Source organism: Pristiophorus japonicus, chromosome 11, assembly GCF_044704955.1.
Source record: "Pristiophorus japonicus isolate sPriJap1 chromosome 11, sPriJap1.hap1, whole genome shotgun sequence".
Taxonomy (NCBI): domain Eukaryota; kingdom Metazoa; phylum Chordata; class Chondrichthyes; family Pristiophoridae; genus Pristiophorus; species Pristiophorus japonicus.
The window spans coordinates 151,050,923-151,072,827 of NC_091987.1; the positions used below are offsets into that span (position 1 = coordinate 151,050,923).

General features: G+C 51.1%; 1 protein-coding gene across 3 annotated transcripts in view; it reads right to left on the reverse strand.

Moving 5' to 3' along the window:
* The window catches only part of LOC139276337 (acyl-coenzyme A thioesterase 9, mitochondrial-like), a 75,972-nt gene extending 70,061 nt beyond the window's left edge, over positions 1 to 5,911 (reverse strand). For 2 of the 3 annotated variants that reach the window (XM_070894169.1, XM_070894171.1), the window contains exon 1: positions 5,797 to 5,911. In XM_070894169.1, coding sequence (XP_070750270.1) covers positions 5,797 to 5,813 — 17 coding nt within the window. In that variant the 5' untranslated portion in view covers positions 5,814 to 5,911. The remainder of the gene's footprint in view (positions 1 to 5,796) is intronic. The other variant, XM_070894170.1, reaches the window with a different exon arrangement.
* Positions 5,912 to 21,905: the final 15,994 nt, after the last annotated feature.

Genomic DNA, 21,905 nt, shown 5'->3' on the forward strand with positions numbered 1-21,905 from the left:
CCGCACACATATCACAGTGTGGGCAGGTCCATGCTTCCCGTTTGTGGCAGGGGAGCTCGGGGCGGGAGGGGAGGCCAGGGCGGGAGTGGAGACCGGGGTGGAGGAGCGGCAAGAGATCAGGGGCGGAGGAGCAGCAGCAAGAGATCGTGGCGAGAGATCACGGCTAGAGATCGTGGAGGAGGAGCGGCAAATGAGGGTACGGGGCCCAGAAGAGCTAAGGGCCTCAGCGCTGCATTGGAAGTGTCAGGCTAGATTTGTGTGCTCAAGGCCCTGGAGTGGGACAGTGAATCCCCAGGGATCAGCGCTGGGACCCCAACTATTTACAATCTATATTAACGACTTGGAAGAAGGGACTGAGTGTAACATAGCCAAGTTTGCTGATGATACAAAGATGGGAGGAAAAGCAATGTGTGAGAAGGACACAAAAAATCTGCAAAAGGACATTGACAGACTAAGTGAGTGGGCAAAAATTTGGCAGATGTAGTATAATGTTGGAAAGTGTGAGGTCATGCACTTTGGCAGAAAAAAATCCAAGAGCAAGTTATTATTTAAATGGAGAAAGATTGCAAAGTGCTTTAGTACAGCGAGACCTGGGGGTTCTGGTGCATGAAACACAAAAGGTTAGTATGCAGGTACAGCAAGTGATCAGGAAGGCCCATGGAATCTTGACCTTTATTGCAAAGGGGATGGAGTATAAAAGCAGAGAGGTCTTGCTACAGTTATACAGGGTATTGGTGAGGCCACACCTGGAATACTGTGTGCAGTTTTGGTTTCCATATTTACAAAAGGATATACTTGCTTTGGAGGCAGTTCAGAGAAGGTTCACTAGGTTGATTCTGGAGATGAGGGGGTTGACTTATGAGGAAAGGTTGAGTAGGTTGGGCCTCTACTCATTGGAATTCAGAAGAATGAGAGGTGATCTTATCGAAACGTATAAGATTATGAGGGGGCTTGACAAGGTGGATGCAGAGAGGATGTTTCCACTGATGGGGGAAGACTAGAACTAGAGGACATGATCTTAGAACTGAGATGAGAAATTTCTTCTGAGAGTTGTGGATCTGTGCAATTCGCTGCCTCGAGAGCTGTGGAAGCTGGGACCATGAATAAATTTAAGACAGAAATAGATCGTTTCGTAAACGATAAGGGGATAAGGGGTTATGGAGGGAAAATGGAGTACGAGAAGAAGCTTGCAGGGAACATTAAGACGGATTGCAAAAGTTTCTATAGATATGTAAAGAGAAAAAGGTTAGTAAAGACAAACGTAGGTCCCCTGCAGTCAGAATCAGGGGAAGTCATAACGGGGAACAAAGAAATGGCGGACCAATTGAACAAGTACTTTGGTTCGGTATTCACTGAGGAGGACACAAACAACCTTCCGGATATAAAAGGGGTCGGAGGGTCTAGTAAGGAGGAGGAACTGAGGGAAATCCTTATTAGTCGGGAAATTGTGTTGGGGAAATTGATGGGATTGAAGGCCGATAAATCCCCAGGGACTGATGGACTGCATCCCAGAGTACTTAAGGAGGTGGCCTTGGAAATAGTGGATGCATTGACAGTCATTTTCCAACATTCCATTGCCTCTGGATCAGTTCCTATGGAATGGAGGGTAGCCAATGTAACCCCACTTTTTAAAAAAGGAGGGAGAGAGAAAACAGGGAATTATAGACCGGTCAGCCTGACATCGGTAGTGGGTAAAATGATGGAATCAATTATTAAGGATGTCATAGCAGCGCATTTGGAAAGAGGTAATATGATAGGTCCAAGTCAGCATGGATTTGTGAAAGGGAAATCATGCTTGACAAATCTTCTGGAATTTTTTGAGGATGTTTCCAGCAGAGTGGACAAGGGAGAACCAGTTGATGTGGTATATTTGGACTTTCAGAAGGCTTTAATGTGCAAAGTTAAAGCACATGGGATTGGGGGTAGTGTGCTGACATGGATTGAGAACTGGTTGTCAGACAGGAAGCAAAGAGTAGGAGTAAATGGGGACTTTTCAGAATGGCAGGCAGTGACTAGTGGGGTACCGCAAGGTTCTGTGCTGGGGCCCCAGCTGTTTACACTGTACATTAATGATTTAGACGAGGGGATTAAATGTAGTATCTCCAAATTTGCGGATGACACTAAGTTGGGTGGCAGTGTGAGCTGCGAGGAGGATGCTATGAGGCTGCAGAGCGACTTGGATAGGTTAGGTGAGTGGGCAAATGCATGGCAGATGAAGTATAATGTGGATAAATGTGAGGTTATCCACTTTGGTGGTAAAAACAGAGAGACAGACTATTATCTGAATGGTGACAGATTAGGAAGAGGGCAGGTGCAAAGAGACCTGGGTGTCATGGTACATCAGTCATTGAAGGTTGGCATGCAGGTACAGCAGACGGTTAAGAAAGCAAATGGCATGTTGGTCTTCCTGGCGAGGGGATTTGAGTACAAGGGCAGGGAGGTGTTGCTACAATTGTACAGGGCCTTGGTGAGGCCACACCTGGAGTATTGTGTACAGTTTTGGTCTCCTAACCTGAGGAAGGACATTCTTGCTATTGAGGGAGTGCAGCGAAGGTTCACCAGACTGATTCCCGGGATGGCGGGACTGACATAGAAACATAGAAACATAGAAAATAGGTGCAGGAGCAGACCATTCAGCCCTTCTAGCCTGCACCGCCATTCAATGAGTTCATGGCTGAACATGAAACTTCAGTACCCCCTTCCTGCTTTCTCGCCATAACCCTTGATCCCCCGAGTAGTAAGGACTTCATCTAACTCCCTTTTGAATATATTTAGTGAATTGGCCTCAACTACTTTCTGTGGTAGAGAATTCCACAGGTTCACCACTCTCTGGGTGAAGAAGTTTCTCCTCATCTCAGTCCTAAATGGCTTACCCCTTATCCTCAGACTGTGACCCCTGGTTCTGGACTTCCCCAACATTGGGAACATTCTTCCTGCATCTAACCTGTCTAAACCCGTCAGAATTTTAAACGTTTCTATGAGGTCCCCTCTCATTCTTCTGAACTCCAGTGAATACAAGCCCAGTTGATCCAGTCTTTCTTGATAGGTCAGTCCCGCCATCCCGGGAATCAGTCTGGTGAATCTTCGCTGAACTCCCTCAATAGCAAGAATGTCCTTCCTCAAGTTAGGAGACCAAAACTGTACACTATACTCCAGGTGTGGCCTCACCAAGGCCCTGTACAACTGTAGCAACACCTCCCTGCCCCTGTATTCAAATCCCCTCGCTATGAAGGCCAACATACCATTTGCTTTCTTAACCGCCTGCTGTACCTGCATGCTAACCTTCAATGACTGATGTACCATGACACCCAGGTCTCGTTGCACCTTCCCTTTTCCTAATCTGTCACCATTCAGATAATAGTCTGTCTCTCTGTTTTTACCACCAAAGTGGATAACCTCACATTTATCCACATTATACTTCATCTGCCATGCATTTGCCCACTCACCTAACCTATCCAAGTCACTCTGCAGCCTAATAGCATCCTCCTCGCAGCTCACACTGCCACCCAACTTAGTGTCATCCGCAAATTTGGAGATACTGCATTTAATCCCCTCGTCTAAATCATTAATGTACAATGTAAACAGCTGGGGCCCCAGCACAGAACCTTGCGTCACCCCACTAGTCACTGCCTGCCATTCTGAAAAGTCCCCATTTACTCCTACTCTTTGCTTCCTGTCTGACAACCAGTTCTCAATCCACGTCAGCACACTACCCCCAATCCCATGTGCTTTAAATTTGCACATTAATCTCTTGTGTGGGACCTTGTCGAAAGCCTTCTGAAAGTCCAAATATACCACATCAACTGGTTCTCCTTTGTCCACTTTACTGGAAACATCCTCAAAAAATTCCAGAAGATTTGTCAAGCATGATTTCCCTTTCACAAATCCATGCTGACTTGGACCTATCATGTCATCATTTTCCAGATGCACTGCTATGACATCCTTAATAATTGATTATATCATTTTACCCACTACTGAGGTCAGGCTGACCGGTCTATAATTCCCTGTTTTCTCTCTCCCTCCTTTTTTAAAAAGTGGGGTTACATTGGCTACCCTCCACTCCATAGGAACTGATCCAGAGTCAATTGAATGTTGGAAAATGACTGTCAATGCATCCGCTATTTCCAAGGCCACCTCCTTAAGTACTCTGGGATGCAGTCCATCAGGCCCTGGGGATTTATCGGCCTTCAATCCCATCAATTTCCCCAACACAATTTCCCGACTGATAAAGATTTCCCTCAGTTCCCCCTCCTTACTAGACCCTCTGACCCCTTTTATATCTGGAAGGTTGTTTGTATCCTCCTTAGTGAATACCGAACCAAAGTACTTGTTCAATTGGTCTGCCATTTCTTTGTTCCCCGTTATGACTTCCCCTGATTCTGACTGCAGGGGACCTACGTTTGTCTTTACTAACCTTTTTCTCTTTACATACCTATAGAAACTTTTGCAATCCACCTTAATGTTCCCTGCAAGCTTCTTCTCGTACTCCATTTTCCCTGCCCTAATCAAACCCTTTGTCCTCCTCTGCTGAGTTCTAAATTTCTCCCAGTTATCAGGTTCGCTGCTATTTCTGGCCAATTTGTATGCCACTTCCTTGGCTTTAATACTATCCCTGATTTCCTTAGATAGCCACGGTTGAGCCACCTTCCCTTTTTTATTTTTACGCCAGACAGGAATGTACAATTGTTGTAATTCATCCATGCGGTCTCTAAATGTCTGCCATTGCCCATCCACAGTCAACCCCCTAAGTATCAAGAAAGACTGGATCAACTGGGCTTGTATTCACTGGAGTTCAGAAGAATGAGAGGGGACCTCATAGAAACGTTTAAAATTCTGACGGGGTTAGACAGGTTAGATGCAGGAAGAATGTTCCCAATGTTGGGGAAGTCCAGAACCAGGGGACACAGTCTAAGGATAAGGGGGAAGCCATTTAGGACTGAGATGAGGAGGAATTTCTTCACCCAGAGAGTGGTGAACCTGTGGAATTCTCTACCACAGAAAGTTGTTGAGGCCAATTCACTAAATATATTCAAAAAGGAGTTAGATGAAGTCCTTACTACTAGGGGAATCAAGGGGTATGGTGAGAAAGCAGGAATGGGGTACTGAAGTTGCATGTTCAGCCATGAACTCATTGAATGGCGGTGCAGGCTAGAAGGGCCGAATGGCCTACTCCTGCACCTATTTTCTATGTTTCTATGAGTGGGCGGGGAAATGGAGCTGAGTCCATGATCAGATCAGCCATGATCTTATTGAATGGCGGAGCAGGCTCAAGGGGCCGTATGGCCTACTCCTGTTCCTATTTCTTATGTTCTTATATCGCAGTGCGAGCTGGCCAGTGCTGACCGTTTGTGGCGGGGGAATGGTGGGGGATCGTGGCGGAGCAGCGGCAAATGTTTTGCAGTAGGAGATCGTGGCGGGATGAGGGTACCGGGGTCCAGCAGAGCCGAGGACCTGAGCCCTGCACTGGGAGTGTCAGGCTGGATGTGTGTGCTCATGGCCCTGCAGTGGGACTGTGGACCCAGCACCTTTGCAGAGGCCAGAGTGTGCTGCCCACTGAGCCACCAGCGCAGGGCCCTATCTCAGCCACTCCCTGTCTCCGCAGAGTGCTCCACCTGGCCCGGCCCGCAGGGAGCTCGGGGGCTGCCTCACCCACCACCACCAGCCGCGGCCTGGGCACCGCGCCCTGGAGCCGGTCGCTCCATGCACTGAACCCCGGGCCTGGGCCCCGGCGGCGGCCTTTGTGAGATGGCCGGCACTGCGGCCCTCAGAAACCCCGCCCCCAAAGGCAGCACCCACCTGGGCCTCAGAGACATGGCGCCCTGTGTGTTTGTCGGCCTCGCTCCAGCAGTCTACGCCTAGAGCTCCTTCCTCCGGTCTCCGCGACAACCCGGCGTCCCAGGCAGAGGGCGGGGCTAGGCCGGCTCGGCCCGGCGTGCTGACGTCAGCGCGCAGCTGTCACTCAGAGCCCGGGAGGGTGGCAACGGGTCTCAGAGGAGCAAAGCAGATCTCCTGATCTGGCCTGTCCTGGCCAACATTCAACTCCCTCCAGCCAATAGCTTCGTGCTTCACTCATCTCCCTCTCTCTGCCTACGCATCTTCACTAGCTGCCTTTCCAAAAAGTAAAGTCATTCCCCGTGCCTTCTTGGACCTCATGAGGACCTGAAATGTGGTTGACATAAGAAATAGGAGCAGGAGTAGGCCAATTGTCCCTTCGAGCCTGCTCCACCATTTAATAAGATCATGGCTGATCTGATCATGGATTCAGCTCCACTTCCCTGCCCACTCCCCATAACCCTTGATTCCCTTATCATTCAAAAATCTGTCTCGCTCCACCTTAAATATATTCAATTGACCCAGCCTCCACAGCTCTCTGAGGTACAGAATTCCAAACATTCACAACCCTCTTAAGAAGAAATTCCTCCTCATTAACTGCCCTCTGAAATGCCTCAGCAAGTCACTCAGTTAAGGGCAATTAGGGATGGGCAATAAATGCTGGCTATGCCAGCGATGCCCACATACTGTGAATGAATTTTTAAAAAATCAGCAGGACTTTCCATTCCTCCACTTTATTCTGCTTTTTAAATTTGTATTTTAAATGCTATATTTTATTAATGGGACCTAGCTGTGTGCACAAGGTGAATTCCACCTCAATGACAACAAGTGCAACAATTTGGAAATCATCTGTACAAGTACAATTTTCTGCCGGTGCGGTTTTTTTTGAAAAGCATCCATCATTTGCAATTTATTTTTTGGATGCCAGGCTTTCCAAAATGGGAAACCACATTGATGAACTGAGTGCTGACCAGAGGAAATTATGCCTAGCATGGTCAGCAGAGACTCTGCCTTCATAAGTATGAGGTGATTCTCTGCACTCCTGTAACGTAGAGGGACGTGATCAGAGCCCAGCAGAGGCGTGAGTTCGGGCCCAGAAGAGGTGAGGGCCCAGGGGCTGCATGGACCAGCCCACACTGGCGGGAGATTAGGAAAAGGGGAGGTGCAACGAGACCTGGGTGTCATGGTACATCAGTCATTGAAGGTTGGCATGCAGGTGCAGCAGGCGGTGAAGAAAGCAAATGGCATGTTGGCCTTCATAGCGAGGGGATTTGAGTACAGGGGCAGGGAGGTCTTGCTTCAGCTGTACAGGCCTTGGTGAAGCCTCACCTGGAATATTGTGTTCAGTTTTGATCTCCTAATCTGAGGAAGGATGTTCTTGCTATTGAGGGAGTGCAGCGAAGGTTCACCAGACTGATTCCCGGGATGGCAGGACTGACATATGAGGAGAGACTGGATTGACTGGGCCTGTATTCACTGGAGTTTAGAAGAATGAGAGGGGATCTCATAGAAACATTAAAAATTCTGATGGGACTGGACAGGTTAGATGCAGGAAGAATATTCCTGATGTTGGGGGATTCCAGAACTAGGGGTCACAGTCTAAGGATAAGGGGTAAGCCATTTAGGACCGAGATGAGGAGAAACTTCTTCACTCAGAGAGTTGTTAACCTGTTAAATTCTCTACCGCAGAGAGTTGTTGATACCAGTTTGTTAGATATATTCAAAAGGGAGTTAGATATGGCCCTTATGGCTAAAGGGATCAAGGAGTATGGAGAAAAAGTAGGAAAGGGGTACTGAGGTGAATGATCAGCCATGATCTTATTGAATGGTGATGCAGGCTTGAAGGGCCGAATGGCCTACTCCTCCACCTATTTTCTATGTTTCTATGTGTGCGCACTAGGTCCGTGCAGCAGAGCTGTTCTCCAGTTGTTTTGGATGATCCTTGCCACTGAACCAAGACCTAGCTCTGTCAAACCCGTATGGTGGCTGGTGTGCAATGGCCACCACACATTAAAAAGATCCAAGCACAGGCATCTTCCACCCTTCAAGATTTAGTTCGGACCTGGAATTTTAGATCCATCTTTGAAACACATGAACTTTTTGACGTGGAAGCAAGTCATCCTCGATTCGAGGGACTGCCAATGATGATGATGATGATGATGATGTAATCAGAACTGGGCTTCATTTACTCTACTAAATCTTTCCACCAAAATGTAGGCCAAGTACAAAAGACATAGCGAATCATCAGGTCTCAGGGCCATCTCAAAGCAATTCATATAAACAAATTCCTTTCGTAGTCAAACAATTTTGCACACAGCAAGGATAATTAATCAAAGTAATTATCTGCACAAACATTACGTGTCGTTCAACGCATGTGCGCCATGGACACTGTTCCTTGCACATGTGTATTACGACACATGAGGGAGCTGGAACTGGGGCCAAACCATGTGTCTGTAATTAGGGCTTTTGGGTTATCTCCAGGACTTTTGCCAAGAATATAACTGTGATTATATACATAAACATTTTTGCGGTCTTCTGAAAGAGAGAGGAAATCGGAGGTGGGAGAGAGTGTGGTAGAGCGAGAGGGAGACTGGGGGAGAGAGAGAGAGAGTGGGGCAAAGAGAGAGAGACTGGGGCAGAGAGACTTGGGAGAGAGAGAGCGTGGGGTGGAGAGTGGGGCAGAGAGACTTGGAAGAGAGAGAGCGTGGGGCAGATAGATAGATAGAGAGAGAAAAACTGGGGTGGAGAGTGAGAGAGGGGGAGAGAGCAGGCAGGGAGTGATAGTAGGGACAGAGAGAGTGGGGCAGAGAGAGATGCTGGGGGAGTGAGGGGCAAAGAGAGACTGGGAGGAGGCAGAGAAAGGGGAGCAGAAGGGAGAGAGAGGGAACTCTGGAGAGGAGATCAGGAATTCGGTGGAGGGGGGAGGGGAGGAGCTCAGAGAGCACAGAGAGTAGGTGGAGGGGGGTGGGGTACAGAGCACAGAGAGCACAGTAGATATGGGGGAAGAACGTGATCTAGGTATAAAGGGGGGGGAGGGGGTTGATAGCGAGAATGTGACCCAGATGGTAAGACGGATCACGTTCTTCCAACCCCACCCCCTTTACGCCCGCACCACGTTCTCCTTCTCCTCATTGGACTGAATGAAATCCAGAGGTCACAACACTGTCACTATTCACTTCATACCCAATAAAATCCAGAGGTCACAACACTGTCACCATTCACTTCATACCCAATAAAATCCAGAGGTCACAACACTGTCACCATTCACTTCATATCCAATAAAATCCAGAGGTCACAACACTGTCACCATTCACTTCATACCCAATAAAATCCAGAGGTCACAATACTGTCACCATTCACTTCATACCCAATAAAATCCAGAGGTCACAACACTGTCACCATTCACTTCATACCCAATAAAATCCAGAGGTCACAACACTGTCACCATTCACTTCATACCCAATAAACCTGTTAACAATCCAGGACTCACACACAATGCCCCACCTTCTGAGGCAAGAGAATAAGAGAGCCAAGCAAGCAACCATAAAGGAACTACTGGTATATGTGAGTTTCTTTCTCAAAATTTTATAGCATTACTGGGTTTCCAAATTAGAATTCTCTAATATAGGAACAATGAACTAAGGAAACAGCAATGAGATGAGTGACTAATTAATCTATTTTTGGTGTTGGTTGAAGGATAAATTTTGGCCAGGCGTACCTCCCCAGCTCTTTTCCAGAAATTCCAGCACAAAAATCTTGGCTGACACTCCAGTGCATACTGAAGGAGTGCTGCAATGTTGGAGACGCCGTCTTTAGGATGAGAAGTTCAACCTCGGCCCCCCATATGCCCTCACAGCAAAAAATCCCATGATACTATACTAGAGCATGGGAGTTCTGAATGACCTCAGCCAATATCTATCCCTAATTCAACATCACTAAGAATAGATTATCTGGTCATTATTGTATTGCTGTTTGTGGGACCTTGCTGTGCACAAATTGGCTGCCGCGTTTCCTACATTACAACAGAGACTACACTTTTTAAAAAAGCGTTTTGGGATAGTCCTGAGGTTGTGAAAGGCACTATATAAATGCAAGTTTTCCTCCATCCATCCCTCATTCCTTCCTTCCTTCCCCTGGAATCTTTTATATCCACCTGAACTTCAAGACAGGTGCACAATTACACCTTTAATGTGGTGATTACTGGTGTCATCACCAACAGAAAGGAAGCAAGTGCCCTCTTTTATAGGGGCACAACCAATAAATTAAATTTAACAAATCAAATCAGAATTCTGTTTCCGGGGTTGATGAAGCATTCCAGTCTCTCCGGTGCCCATCTAGAGCGTAACAACGGACACCGCGTGCTTCTTCTCCAGGGACACCTGGGTGCGAACATAGCCGCGGAAGAGAGGCATGCAGTCAAGCCGAATGACCCCCTCGAACGCCCGCTGCCTGGACCTGTTGATGGTCACCTTGGCCAGGCCCAGAAGCGGTTCAACAAGGAGGTCCGGTGTATAATTACATCTGCTCTGACTATGACGGTATCTAATCTAACTAATCTAAAGCAACTTTAAAAACAGGGTTGGCTGACGTTACTGACATTACGGGTGCTGCTACGAGAAGGTGGGTAGAGTTTGGAAATATCTTTTGGATCCTGTCTTGGACAAATTAGTAACAATCAATATTTGTCTAAAACTATTATTAAGGGGAAAATGTTCAAATTGCAAAGTTGTAGCAGTAACAAATATCAAAGTAGGAGATTACGGAACAAGTAGTTTGATACAGAGTTGCAATGCAGGATTCTAATGCACAGGTAACCAACCCAGCTGTTCATAGCATAAGGAACAGATTACACCAGTTACATAATTTATCTTACAGTAGGCCACACACACCACCCTTATCCCCTTCCCCCTACCCCCTATCCCTCTCCCCCCTCTCTATCACCTCATTCCCCTCGCCCAGATTTTTTCCCCTCAGTTCACCCCTTCCTCCTTTGTTCCCCCTCACTGCCCTCCGTCTTTAGCCCCATTATGCACATCCCTCCCTCCCTCTCCATTATCCCGTCCCCTTCATTTCTCTTTCCACCATTCTTCCCCCTCTCCTCTATGCCATCCTCCCTCCTGTCCTCCCATCCTCTTCCAATCTCTCCCAGCTCCTCCTCTCACACACAGCCCTACAACTCTCCGAGATCTCTGCACTCCTCGAATTCTGGCCTCTTGCGTATCCCCGATTTTAATCGCTCCACTATTGGCGGCCTTGCCTTCAGCCACATAGGCCCTGAACTCTGGAATTCCCTTTTTAAACCCATTGGCCTCGCTACCCTCCAGTAAGTCGCTTCTTAAAACCGACCGCTCTGTCCTAATATCTCCTTGTTGTGTATCTGTAAAGCATGCACTCCCATATTCCGCCACCAGGGAGCGCATCCCCTGAAGTCCCAAGGGATCCCAGCATCCCTTGGGAGTACTATATATAAGCCGGCCCCTAAGGCCTGTTCCTCACTCTGGGGTGTCTTAATAAAGACTGAGGTCACTGTTACTTTAACCTCCCTGTGTGCAGTTTCATCTGTGTTATGAACACAATAACTGGCGACGAGTATACGAATCCAACGCAAAGATGCAGCAAACTGTGGGCATACTGGAGAAGTTCTCGGAGGGTGAGGACTGGGAAGCCTATGTTGAACAGCTAGACCAGTACTTTGTAGCCAACGAGCTGGACAGAGAAGGAAGCGCTGCAAAAAGGAGAATGGTCCTCCTCACGGTCTACGGGGCACCGACCTACAGCCTCATGAAGAATCTTCTGGCTCCAGTGAAACCCACAGATAAGTCGTATGAGGATCTGTGTACACTGAACCCGAGGGAGAGCGTGCTGATGGCGAGGTATCGGTTCTACACGTGCCAGCGATCTGAAGGTCAGGAAGTGACGAGCTACGTCGCCGAGCTAAGGCGATTTGCAGGACAATGTGAGTTTGGTGGCTACCTGGAGCAGATGCTCAGAGACTTTTTTGTACTGGGCATTGGCCACGAGACCATCCTACGAAAACTTTTGACTGTAGAGACACCGACCCTCAGTAAGGCCATTGCGATAGCACAGGCGTTTAAGTCCACCAGTGATAACACCAAACAAATCTCTCAGCACACAAGTGCTAGCAATGTTCATAAAATAACTGGAACTATGTTTGCGAGCAGAAATGTACAGGGCAGAAACCACGAGTCTGCAACTGCCAGCAGGCCTCAGGTGACCCAGATGACTCAGAGTCCGCAACAAAGGATGAATGCAAGGCAATTCACACCTTGTTGGTGTTGTGGAGGCTTCCATTCAGCCTATTCATGCCTCTTCAAAGCGTATGTTTGCAAGAGCTGTGGAACAAAGGGGCACCTCCAACGAGCTTGCAGATGTGCTGCAAGCTCTGCAAAACCTGCTAACCACCACGTGGCAGGGGAAGAACGGCCCATGGTGGATCAAAACAATTTCGAGCCTCAGAGAGAGGAGGCAGATGCTGAAGTACAAGGGGTGCACACATTTTTGATGAAATGTCCACCTATAATGCTAAATGTAAAATTGAATGGCTTACCTGTAGCCATGGAACTGGACACTGGCGCTAGCCAATCCATCATGAGTAAAAAGATGTTTGAGAGACTATGGTGCAACAAGGCACTCAGACCAGCCCTGAGCACCATCCACACGAAACTGAGAACGTACACCAAAGAGCTTATCACTGCCGTGGGCAGCGCCATGGTCAAGGTCACCTACGAGGGCACGGTGCATGAACTGCCACTCTGGATTGTACCGGGCGATGGCCCCACACTGCTTGGAAGGAGCTGGCTGGGCAAAATCCGCTGGAACTGGGATGACATCCGAGTGCTGTCACATGTCGATGAGGCCTCATCTCACAGGTTCTGAACAAATTTCCTTCCCTTTTTGAGCCAGGCATTGGAAACTTTTCCGGGGCGAAGGTACGGATTCACTTGGTCCCAGAGGCACGACCCATTCACCACATGATGAGGGAGAGAGTGGAAATCGAGCTGGACAGTCTGCATTGCAAGGGCATCATCTCCCCAGTGGAACTCAGTGAGTGGGCCAGCCTGATTGTTCCAGTACTCAAAAGTGATGGCACAGTCAGAATTTGTGGCGATTATAAAGTAACTATTAATCGTTTCTCGCTACAGGATCAATACCCGCTACCTAAGGCAGACAACCTATTTGCGATGCTGGCAGGAGGCAAGACGTTCACCAAGCTCGACCTGACTTCAGCCTACATGACGCAGGAGCTGGAGGAGTCTTCGAAGGGCCTTACCTGCATCAACACGCACAAGGGACTGGTCATCTACAACAGATGTAATTTGGAAATCGGTCAGTTGCAGCGATCTTCAAGAGAAACATGGAGAGCCTACTCAAGTCGGTACCACACACGATGGTTTTTCAGGACGACATATTGGTCACAGGTCGGGACACCGTCGAGTACCTACAAAACCTGGAGGAGGTCCTCCAGCGACTGGATCGCGTAGGGCTGCGGCTTAAGAGGTCGAAATGCATCTTCATGGCAACAGAAGTGGAGTTTTTGGGGAGAGAGATCGCGGCGGATGGCATTCGGCCCACAGATGCCAAGACAGAGGCTATCAGGAACGCGCCCAGGCCACAGAACGTCACAGAGCTGCGGTCATTCCTGGGACTCCTCAACTATTTTGGTAACTTCCTACCGGGGTTAAGTACCCTCTTAGAGCCCCTACATGTGTTATTGCGTAAAAGTGAGAACTGGGTATGGGGAAAAAAACAAAGCAATTGTTTTTGAGAAAGCCAGAAACATTTTATGCTCCAGCAAGCTGCTTGTATTGTATAACCCGTGTAAAAGACTTGTGTTAGCATGTGATGCGTCATCGTACGGAGTCGGGTGTGTATTACAACAAGCTAACGTCGCGGGTAAGTTGCAACCTGTCGCCTATGCCTCCAGGAGCTTGTCTGAGGCCGAGAGGGCCTACAGCATGATTGAGAAAGAGGCATTAGCATGTGTGTTTGGGGTAAAGAAAATGCATCAGTACCTGTTTGGCCTCAAATTTGAGCTGGAAACTGATCACAAGCCCCTCACATCCCTGTTCGCTGAAAACAAGTGGATAAATAATAATGCCTCAGCCCGCATACAAAGGTGGGCACTCGCGCTATCAGCGTATAACTATACCATCCGCCACAGGCCAGGCACCGAGAACTGTGCAGATGCTCTCAGTCGGCTACCATTGCCCACCACGGGGGTGGAAATGGCGCAGCCTGCAAACTTGTTGATGGTGGCACAGCCCGCAGACTTCTTGATGGTCATGGAAGCGTTTGAAAATGATAAATCATCTGTCACGGCCCGCCAGATTAGGACTTGGACCAGCCAAGATCCTCTGCTGTTCCCTAGTAATAAACTGTGTACTGCATGGGAGCTGGGCCAGCATCCCTGTTGAAATGCAAGAACTAATCAAGCCGTTCCAGCGGCGAAAGGATGAGCTGTGCATTCAGGCAGACTGCCTGTTGTGGGGTAACCGCGTAGTGCTACCCAAAAAGGGCAGCGAGACGTTCATCTCGGATCTCCACAGCGCACACCCAGGTATAGTAATGATGGAAACGATAGCCAGATCCCACGTGAGGTGGCCCGGTCTCGACTCTGACTTAGAGTCCTGTGTACGGCAATGCAGCGTGTGCTCAGTTGAGCAACGCGCCCAGAGAGACACCACTAAGTTTGTGGTCCTGGCCCTCCAGACCATGATCGAGGATCCATGTCGACGATGCGGGCCCGTTTCTCGGTAAAATGTTCCTGGTGGTGGTGGATGCTTTTTCAAAATGGATTGAATGTGAAATAATGTCGGGAAGCACCGCCACCGCCACCATTGAAAGCCTGAGGGTCATGTTTGCCACCCACGGCCTGCCTGACATACTGGTCAGTGACAACGGGCCATGTTTCACCAGTGCCGAATTTAAAGAATTCGTGACCCGCAATGGGATCAAACATGTCACCTCGGCCCTGTTTAAACCAGCCTCCAATGGGCAGGCAGAGCGGGCAGTACAAACAATCAAACAGAGCCTTAAATGAGTCACAGAAGGCTCACTCCAAACCCGCCTGTCCCGAGTACTGCTCGGCTACCGCACGAGACCCCACTCACTCACAGGGGTGCCTCCGGCTGAGCTACTCATGAAAAGGACACTTAAAACCAGACTCTCGCTGGTTCACCCCAACCTGCATGATCAGGTAGAGAGCAGGCGGCAGCAACAAAATGTAAACAATGGTCGCGCCACTGTGTCACGGGAAATTGATCTGAATGACCCTGTGTATGTGATAAACTATGGACATGGTCCCAAGTGGATCGCAGACATGGTGATAGCTAAAGAAGGGAATGAGTGATCACAGTATGGTTGAACTTGTAATACAGATTGAGGGTGAGGAAGTAGTGTCTCAAACGAGCGTACTATGCTTAAACAAAGGGGACTACAATGGGATGAAGGCAGAGTTGGCTAAAGTAGACTGGAAACACAGACTAAATGGTGGCACAATTGAGGAACAGTGGAGGACTTTTAAGGAGTCTTTCATAGTGCTCAACAAAAATATATACCAGTGAAAAAGAAGGGCGGTAAGAGAAGGGATAACCAGCCGAGGATAACCAAGGAAATAAAGGAGAGTATCAAATTAAAAACCAATGCGTATAAGTTGGCCAAGGTTAGTGGAAAACTAGAAGATTGGGAAAATTTTAAACGACAGCAAAGAATGACTAAGAAAGCAATAAAGAAAGGAAAGATAGATTACGAAAGTAAACTTGCGCAAAACATAAAAACAGATAGTAAAAGCTTTTACCGATATATAAAATGGAAAAGAGTGACTAAAGTAAATGTTGGTCCCTTAGAAGATGAGAAGGGGGATTTAATAATGGGAAATGTGGAAATGGCTGAGACCTTAAACAATTATTTTGCTTCGGTCTTCACAGTGGAAGACACAAAAACCGTGCCAAAAATTGCTGGTCATGGGAATGTGGGAAGGGAGGACCTTGAGATAATCACTGTCATGAGGGGGGTTAGTGCTGGACAGGCTAATGGGACTCAAAGTGGACAAGTCCCCTGGTCCTGATGAAATGCATCCTCGGGTATTAAAAGAGATGGCGGAAGTTATAGCAGATGCATTCGTTATAATCTACCAAAATTCTCTGGACTCTGGGGAGGTACCAGCGGATTGGAAAGCAGCTAAGGTAACACCTCGGTTTAAAAAAGGGGGCAGACAAAAGGCAGGTAACTATAGGCCGGTTAGTTTAACATCTGTAGTGGGGAAAATGCTTGAAGCTATCATTAAGGAAGAAATAGCGGGACATCTAGATAGGAATAGTGCAATCAAGCAGACGCAACATGGATTCATGAAGGGGAAATCATGTTTAACTAATTTACTGGAATTCTTTGAGGATATAACGAGCATGGTAGATAGAGGTGTACCGATGGATGTGGTGTATTTAGATTTCCAAAAGGCATTCGATAAGGTGCCACACAAAAGGTTACTGCAGAAGATAAAGGTACGCGGAGTCAGAGGAAATGTATTAGCATGGATCGAGAATTGGCTGGCTAACAGAAAGCAGAGAGTTGGGAAAAATGGATCCTTTTCGGGTTGGCAGTCGGTGGTTAGTGGTGTGCCACAGGGATCGGTGCTGGGACCACAACTGTTTACAATATACATAGATGACCTGGAAGAGAGGACAGAGTGTAGTGTAACAAAATTTGCAGATGACACAAAAATTAGTGGGAAAGCGGGTGTGTAGAGGTCACAGAAAGGCTGCAAAGAGATTTAGATAGGTTAAGCGAATGGGCTAAGGTTTGGCAGATGGAATACAATGTCAGAAAATGTGAGGTCATCCACCTTGGAAAAAAAAACAGTAAAAGAGAATATTATTTGAATAGGGAGAAATTACAACATGCTGCGGTGCAGAGGGACCTGGGGGTCCTTGTGCATGAAACTCTTGAGTTTACCTGCAAAAACAAAAACATTAAAACCATGCCACCCGCCTGGGTGACACAGCAGACATTTACAAGGCCCTTTTTTTTTCTTTTTTGTTTTTGTTTTGTTTTTTTTGGTTTTTTTTTTGATTTTTTTTTTTGGGGCACTAAAATCAAATTTTCCTTTTTTCCAGTGCCCCCTATAAAAGGAGAGGGGGACACTAAAAGCACCGGCAATTAAAACAAAATAAACTTTAAAACGTAAAATCAAATTAAAATTTGGTTGCCGGGCGTGATGATGCACTCCAGTCCCTCCGGTGCCCACCTCTCGCGGAAGGCCGCGAGCGTACCGGTGGACACCGCGTGCTCCATCTCCAAGGACACCCTGGACCGGATGTAAGAGCGGAAGAGAGGCAGGCAGTCAGGTTGAACGACCCCCTCGACCGCCCGCTGCCTGGACCGGCTGATGGCACCCTTGGCCGTGCCCAGGAGCAGTCCTACGAGGAGGCCTTCGGACCTACCCGCTCCCCTCCGCACAGGGTGCCCAAAGATCAGGAGAGTGGGACAGAAGTGCAGCCAGAATTTCAGGAGCAGCCCCTTCAAATAATAAAACAGGGCCTGCAACCTTGTGCATTCCATAAAAACATGGAACACGGACTCTTCCAGACCGCAGAAATTGCAGGCGGCCTGGGAGTCCGTGAACCGGCTTAAAAATTTGTTGCACGGCACTGCTCCGTGCACCACTCTCCAGGCCAAGTCCCCGATGAATAGTGGGAGGACCCCTGCGTAGAGTGCCCTCCATCGGGGACCCCCGCCTCCTCCGGACGGCAAGATGGTACGCCATGGCGTGTCCGGACGGCCGGCGAGGATGGCAAAGTTGAGGGTGTGCAGGAGCAGCCCGTACAGGAAACCCCTCCGCGCGGAACTGAAAGGCACGGAGGGGATTTCCCCGAGGCGGCTCAAGTTGTGAGGCGCCGGCCCCCGAGGGAGGTTCCGGGGTTTGGCGCCGATGAGGAATTCCGTCCGGACGGGGGTCAGTTCGGACGGGATCTCCCCACGTGCTTGAGCCTCCTCGATGCACCTAACGGAGTCAGGGCCCAGAGCTGTTTTTAGCGACTCGATGGCATCGGCCGCGTGGTGGACGTTGGCAGAGTTTAGGCGCCGCGCCAGCGTGTCTGGCGCCATCCAGCCCGCTCCTCCGCCATCGAGCAGGTCCCTGACCCTGGTCACCTCACCAGCCACAGCCCTCTCTTCCGACCGCCACATGAAACCTCGGCCGTGGAGGTACGGATTCCCGAGCAGCGGCTCCTGCAGGACGGCCGCCACTCCAGCCGGCGGAGAGCTGCGCTTGGTGGAGACTTTGTTCCAGACCCTGATGAGTTCCCTGTAAAAGACAGGCAGCTCCCGGAGGGCGGTCCTGGCACCCCCCAAGTTCACAAACAGGAGCTGCGTGTCATAATTGAGGTCGAGCTGCTGGCGGAAGAAATACCTCGCCAGAGCGCACCACCTAGGAGGGGGCTCGACGTAAAGGTATCTCTGCAGGGTCTGAAGACGGAAAGTCGCGAGCTGGGCGCTGACGCACACCAACGACTGACCGCCCTCCTCAAGCGGGAGACTCAAGACCGCAGCAGAGACCCAGTGCTTCCTGTTGTTCCAGAAGAAGTCCACCAGCTTCTTCTGTATCTTGGCGACAAACGCAGGGGGAGGGGTCAAAGTGACCAGCCGGTACCACAACATTGCGGCCACCAGCTGGTTTATGACTAGCGCTCGACCCCTGTAGGACAGCACTCGGAGCAGTCCTGTCCAGCGCCCTAGGCGAGCGGCGACCTTGGCCTCCAGCTCCTGCCAGTTCGCCGGCCAGGCTCCCTCGTCGGGGCTAAGGTAGACTCCCAGATAGAGGAGATGGGTCGTGCTCCAGGCAAAAGGCCTGAGCTCCTCCGGCAGGGAGTCCACCCGCCACTGACCCACCAGGAGTCCGGAACATTTCTCCCAGTTGATCCTGGCGGAGGACGCGGCCGAGTAAATCTCCTGGCACTCACGCATCCTCCGCAGGTCAGCGGGATCCTCTACCGCGAGGAGCACGTCATCGGCGTAAGCCGAGAGGACGACCTCCACGCCCGGCCCTTGCAGAGCCAGTCCCGTCAACCTCGTCCGCAAGAGGCGCAGGAAAGGCTCCACGCAAACGGCATATAACTGGCCGGACATGGGGCATCCCTGGCGCACCCCTCTCCTAAAGCGAAGGGGCGCCGTCAAGGACCCGTTAACCTTAATCAGACACTCCGCGGCGGCGTACAGAAGTCGGATCCGGGCGACGAAATGCGTCTCGAACCCGAAAGCGCGCAGAGTTCCGAGCAGATAGTCGTGATCCACCCTGTCGAACGCCTTCTCTTGGTCGAGGGATAGGAAGGCGACCGACAGACCAGCCTCCTGGGAACAATGGATGAGGTCCCGGACCAGATGGATGTTATCGTGGATTGTCCGGCCCGGGACCGTGTAGGACTGGTCGGGGTGGATCATGTGGTCCAGCACGGCACCAAGGCGAGCAGACATCGCCCTGGCGAAGATTTTGTAGTCCGTGCTGAGGAGGGAGACTGGGCGCCAGTTCTTAAGGAGGCGGAGATCGCCCTTCTTAGGCAGCAGGACGATGACTGCCCTGCGCCAAGAGAGGGGCATCTCCCCGGTCGCCAGACTTTCCCCCAGGAGCCGCGCGTAGTCGCTCCCCAGGACGTCCCAGAACGCCCTGTGGAACTCCACGGTCAGCCCGTCCAGCCACGGGGATTTTCCCCTCGAGAGTCGGGCGAGGGCACCGGTCAGCTCCGCCAGGCTTAGCGGAGCTTCCAGATTTTCGGCGCCCTCCGGGCTGACCTTCGGCAGGTCCTCCCACAAAACTTACGCGCTTCCTCGCTGGACGGATCCGGAGAGAACAGAGCCCCGTAATATTCACGGGCCCTGTTGTTGACGCCCTCCGGACCCGAGACGAGAGAGCCGTCGTCGGCCAGCAGCGTCAAGAGCTGCTTACGGACACTCTGCCTTTTTTCCAGCGAGTAGAAGAAGGGGGAGCCGCGGTCCAGATCCCGCAGGAACCGGATCCGCGACCTCACGAACGCGCCTCGGGACCCGACGAGCTGCAGGTCCTTCAGCGCAGCCTTCTTCGCTTCGTACACCGCCCGCAGGGCCGGGTCCTGGACGACTTGACCGAGACGGGCTTCCAGGTCGAGCACCTCTTTTTCTAGGCACCCGACTCTGGCCGCCCGCCTCTTGGTCGACCCCCTCGCGTACTCTTGACAGAAGACGCGGACGTGAGCCTTGCCCACGTCCCACCATAGCCTCAAGGAGGGGAAGCCCCCCTGCTTCCTTCTCCAGTCGGACCAGAATCGACGGAACGAGTCCTGGAACCGCACGTCCTCCAGCAGCCGGTTGTTAAAGTGCCAGTACGCGGACCCCGTCCTCGCGCGGAGCGAAGCGAGCTCCGCCCACACCAGGTGGTGGTCCGAACACGGCACCGGCCGCATGGAGGCCGCCGGGACGCAGGAAACGTACGCCCGAGACACGTAAAGGCGGTCGACTCTAGACCATCCAACTCCAGGCCTCACCCAAGTAAAGGCGCTGGAGTCGGGGTGGAGATTTCGCCAGACGTCCACCAAGTCGAAGGACCCGACCAGGTCCCTCAACTTCTCCATCGCCGTCATGCACTGCGGGGCACCGGAGCGGTCCCTCGCCTCGAGGGTGCAGTTAAAATCCCCCCCGAGGACAATGCAGTCGCCGACGTCGACGGAGCCAAGAAGAGCAGACACCTCTTCAAAGAAGCGCGTTTGCTGCGGGCCGGGCTGAGGGACGTACACGCTCACGAGATGGAGCGGCACGTTCCCCAGGCGAACCGTTACGTGCAGCAAGCGGCCTGGCACGGGCTCCTCGACCCCCAAGATCTCCGGCTGAAAATGCGGGCCCAGCAAGATGGCCACCCCACTAGAAATGGCGGTGAGGTGGCTCATGCGGACCTCTCCTTGCCATTCCAGGAGCCACGTGGCTTCGTCTCCCGGAACGGTGTGGGTTTCTTGCAGGAAGCACACCGCATATTTCCCCTCCCGCAGGAGCGAAAAATTGTCAAATCTACGGCGTGCCCCTCTGCCGCCGTTGATGTTGAGGCTGGCTATGGTTATCTTCATGGCAAAAGCATAGTGCAACCTCTACCTTAACCTATTGTGGGGGAGGGAGCGGAGTCTTTTGTTGAACTCCGCTCCCTCCGCAGCCCAGCGAGGAGTCCCTCGAGCTCGCGCAGCTCAAGGTGTTGCGCCTTTGTCAAGGGCCCGCCCGCGGCCAAGGTTTTGACGGCGGCGCGGACGGACGCCTTGATCAGCTCTGGCTCGGACCATTTTTCCAGGGCCAGTCGGGCTTGGTTGCAGCGACCCCGGCTCTGGGCCAAAAGGTCCCGGAGTTCCTTTGCAGGAATGAGGATGGCCTCGGCGGCGGCCGCGAACAGATCCACCGCCTCGCTGGCGGTGGTCTCTAGGTCTTCACCCGCGTCCCCCACCGAGTCCCCGCCCTCCTCCGGGAGGCGGCCGCCAGCAGCCGGCCCATCGACCGCACAAGGTACGGCAAATGAACCGGCCGCTCCAACCGGCCCTGGCTCTGCCCCGATCCCACCCCCAGGATCGTCGGCAGAGGAGTCCCCACTGGGCTCTTTTAAAAATGGTGCTGGGTCGGGAAATGACAGCGGAAGGGGTTCCCCCTCCGCCCCAGGAACCGGGGAACAAGAAGAGACCCGGCCATAGGAAATCCCCAGGCTCTCCAAGTGCTCCAGCTCCACAGCAAGAGGCGAGGGTGGGTGTTCCTCCCCCTCCCCGCTGCCACCCCCCGGCCCAGCATCTACAGTTTCATTAAAATCAATAAATTGTGTTTCTGCCGGGTCGAGCGACTCCCGTGGGAAGTTGGGTATTGGCTGGGCGGGCTCAGGTTCGGCCTTTTCGGCCCCGCCCGCCTCAGTCCCCGGGACGCCCGGCCCGGCGGCAATGCATTCTTCTGCTGGCCCCACGCCCCCCTACGACAGGCAGATCTTCCACTCCATCCCCAGGAGGCAGCGGCTGGGCAGCCTCGACTGCCTCACCCTCCCCGGGGAAAGACTCCTCGCGCCTGCA